The sequence below is a fragment of the Salvelinus sp. IW2-2015 genome, linkage group LG24, assembly GCF_002910315.2.
Source record: "Salvelinus sp. IW2-2015 linkage group LG24, ASM291031v2, whole genome shotgun sequence".
Classification (NCBI taxonomy): Eukaryota; Metazoa; Chordata; class Actinopteri; order Salmoniformes; family Salmonidae; genus Salvelinus; species Salvelinus sp. IW2-2015.
In genome coordinates this window covers 10,357,378-10,360,989 of record NC_036864.1, presented here as the reverse complement: position 1 = coordinate 10,360,989, position 3,612 = coordinate 10,357,378, and the positions used below count along the sequence as shown (strand labels likewise).

Here is a 3,612-nt window from a genome sequence, read left to right as displayed (position 1 = left end):
CCTCTCATTCTTATGTTCACTGACAGCGCCATATCTCGCCAAACCTCTAATCTTATGTTACTGACAGCGCCATATCTTCGCCACAAACCTCTCATTCTATGTTCACTGACAGCGCCATATCTTCGCACAACCCTCTCATTCTTATGTTCATCTGACAGCGCCATATTTCCGCACACCTCTCATTCTTATGTTCATTGACAGCGCCATATCTTCGCACACAACCCTCTCATTCTTATGTTCATTTGACAGCGCCATATCTTCGCCCACAACCCTCTCATCTATTCATTGACAGTCGCAACTCAATCAGCTAGACCTATTGCCACGCCCACTACCCAAATCGCGGGCTTCTCAAACACACGGGTGATTTAAAACAACCACAGCAAAACATTTTTGAAGAAGCTAATTATCCTATGTGGCTAAGTAATGCTCACTGGTGAAGTATTTTGAATGATTTTATTTAGACAGGATAATTATATAATTTTGGCGGAACATCAATTTACTTTAGGGCAATCCAGCATCTTAACAGTGCACTGTACACCCGCCAACTTTCATTTCCAATTCGCAAGAGGCTGACACCAGATATCTGCATATAATGACGAGATGCTCATGTCTCCGCCCTAACAATGAGTTTCTGTCCCAAGGCAGGAAGGCAGGCGACAAGTTTAGGTCTGCATATTATTCCCATAGAAAACCATTGGGCTTATACTGGACAGAATTTAACGAGAGTGAGCCCTCGCCTCTTCCTCTCTGCTGAAACTATATCACCGAAGAAAGTATCGAGCGAAACAGCGCCCCTATGTAGCCCATGTATCTGATGCTGTCTGGACAGAAATATGACATGCCATACTATTTTGGTCCAGACAGTATTAAATACATGGTCTACATAATGAGACAGAGGGGCGCTGTTTCGCTTGTTTCGGATGCTTCAAATGAGATTGATGCGTCTTTCTGTTGGCGCGCATCTCCGTCAAATAAATTATGCATATTTCAAACTTGTATTTGGACGGGCAACGAGGTAAATTAGGGCGGACCAGGCCCCCCAAATGCCGCCCATAACGCCGGCCCCACCGTGACCCCACTCTCTGAGGGTGTCTCAGGGAGAGTTGGGATTTGCGTGCGTATTATACATGCGTATAATACATACTTGTAGCCTACATGTGTGAAATAGGACAAATATAAGCACCCACCATATTATTGTTAATTACATTGGTAATTCATAGTGATGGAGTTCCCACAATTTAATAAYCTGCGCAGCACAACAGCAATATAGGCGGACGGGAACAGAGCCAATCACAGGCGTTATGAAACACGTGAGCAGAGGGCGTTTAAAATCTTTCATAATGGTACAAATGCCTGAACAACTTCCAGCGTCAACTTGTGTATTCCTCTGGACAATAAACTGGTAAACAACTGGTTTTATTTACAATATAGAATGTATAGCCTGTATTTGAATTACTATAGTTGATTCAGGTGGTCTCTGTCCCATGTGCTGAAAGACTCAGTTGTTACAGCAGCATAGACCTTTTACGAACTCGATAATTATAGACCTATAGTGACTTGCTACCGGCGGTAATATAGAGGGCGCATTGGTTATGAGTTTAAGTACACATTCTCCACCACCCAGTAACACGTTTAGTACATCGTGTTCCCACACCAACACTACTCATATCTACTGGCCAAATATACTTACATTTACTGATGTTGCCCTCAATAGATCAGTTCAACATTGTTTGATTTTGACAGGCTTTGCAGTGAGGAAAGCAATGTTTGTTATGTGATCATCCTAAATAAAATGTATCTTACTGTTAATTAATGATCTAATTTAGAGCAGGAGAAAACAGTCTATGTACTGAAAGCATAGAACAGTAGTATAGGACTAACTGGTAAACAATACTGACAAAGGACGTAGTGGTCTTGTGTGATGTAACTGCTCAGTGTGTGTTTTTGTCTTATACAGGTCGTCTGTACTTTAGTGCCTTAACAATGCTCCGTGCCACCACTGCCTTCCTGTGCGCCTATTGCCAGAAGAGGAGCGTCTTAACCCCTCATATGGGCTTCTCTTCCTCTACCCTCGCCAACAAGCGGCCAGAGAACCAGCAAACTGTCGACTCCCTTTATGACCTATCGGTGGACATCCGTAAAGTGCGTAAGTTCAAGGGATGGGTGCTGTCAGAGAACTCTGTGTACGTGTACGAGACGGCGGACCTGCTGCGGGACATGGGCGCTGACACTGCTTCCATTGCCCGTGTGCTGGAGACCCACCCCGAGGCTATCCTGTGTCGGCCCGAGGACGTGGCAGCTCAGCGGGACCTCTGGTCCTCCGTATGCCCCAACCGGCGTGAGCTGGTGGGCATCATTGAGAAGTTCCCTGCCTCCTTCTTCACGCTCACGCACCACACCAACCAGCGTGACAACATACGCTATCTCCAGAGCTTGCGCCTCAGCAAGCGCATCATCGGGAAGCTGATGGCCAGCGCCCCCCAGAGCTTCAGCCGGCCTGTGGAGAGCAACCAGGAGGTCATCCACATGCTGCGAGAGACTTACTTGGACCTGGGAGGGGATGAGGGAAACCTGCGCTTATGGTTCCAAAAGTTGCTCAGCCAGAACCCTTACATCCTGATGCGGCCGGCTGAGGCGTGGAGGGACAGTCTGGGCTTCTTGAGGGAAAAGGGCTTCACCACAGAGGAGCTCCTGGTCCTGGTCTCCAGCCTCAGGGCCTCCATCGCAGAGCTGCAGCCTGAGGCCATGCAACAGGCTCTGGACTACACCCAAGGGGTGCTCGTGTGCTCTGAAGATGAGCTCCGGGAGATAGTCCTCCGCTGCCCTGCTGTACTGTACTACTCAGTGCCCACCCTGGTGGGCCGGTTCAAGGGGCTGCTGGACGTGGGGGTGAGCATGGACCAAGTGAGGGAGATGCCCAACGTGCTGGAGCTCACCACTCAGATTGTGCTCTACCGSATCCAGAAACTAGCCTCCTACGGCTATGACGTGCGAGGTGGCAGCCTGGACGTTATCGTCGGAACCAAGAAGGACTTTGAGATGACCTATGGAAAATTGCAGCTAAGGCAACAACGACCACTCTTCAACCCTGTTGCCCCTCTCAGGACCGCAGAGGAGTGAATGTTAATGGACCACATGGCTTTTCCCACATTTTGTTATGTTACAGCCTTATTCTGAATATGATTCAATTGTTTTTCCCCCTCATCAATCTACACACAATACCCCACAATGACAAAGCAAAAACAGGTTTTTAGAAATGTTTGCTAATTTATTAAAAATAAAAAACTGAAATATCATAAGTATTCAGACCCTTTACTCAGTACTTTATTGAAGTACTTTTGGCAGTGATTACAGCCTCATCTTGGGTATGACACTACAAGCTTGGCACACCTGTATTTGGGGAGTTTCTCCCATTCTTCTCTGCAGATCCTCTCAATCTCTGTCAGGTTGGATGGGGAGCATTGCTGCACAACTATTTTCAGGTCTCCAGGAATGTTAGATCGGGTTCAAGTCCGGGCTCTGGCTGGGCCACTCAACGACATTCAGAGACTTGTCCCGAAGGCACTCGTCCATTGTCTTGGCTGTGTGCTTATGGTCATTGTCCTGTTGGAA

The 3,612-nt window shown here is 47.3% G+C and overlaps 1 protein-coding gene across 1 annotated transcript; it reads left to right on the top strand.

Annotated features, from left to right (window-relative positions):
* Positions 1–1,316: 1,316 nt before the first annotated feature.
* Positions 1,317–3,299, top strand: LOC111951537 (transcription termination factor 2, mitochondrial). The gene is made up of 2 exons (XM_023969711.2): positions 1,317–1,402; positions 1,958–3,299. Exon 2 carries the CDS (start codon positions 1,984–1,986, stop codon positions 3,118–3,120), a length of 1,137 nt encoding a protein of 378 aa, XP_023825479.1. The 5' UTR covers positions 1,317–1,402; positions 1,958–1,983; the 3' UTR covers positions 3,121–3,299.
* The last annotated feature ends 313 nt before the right edge of the window (positions 3,300–3,612 follow it).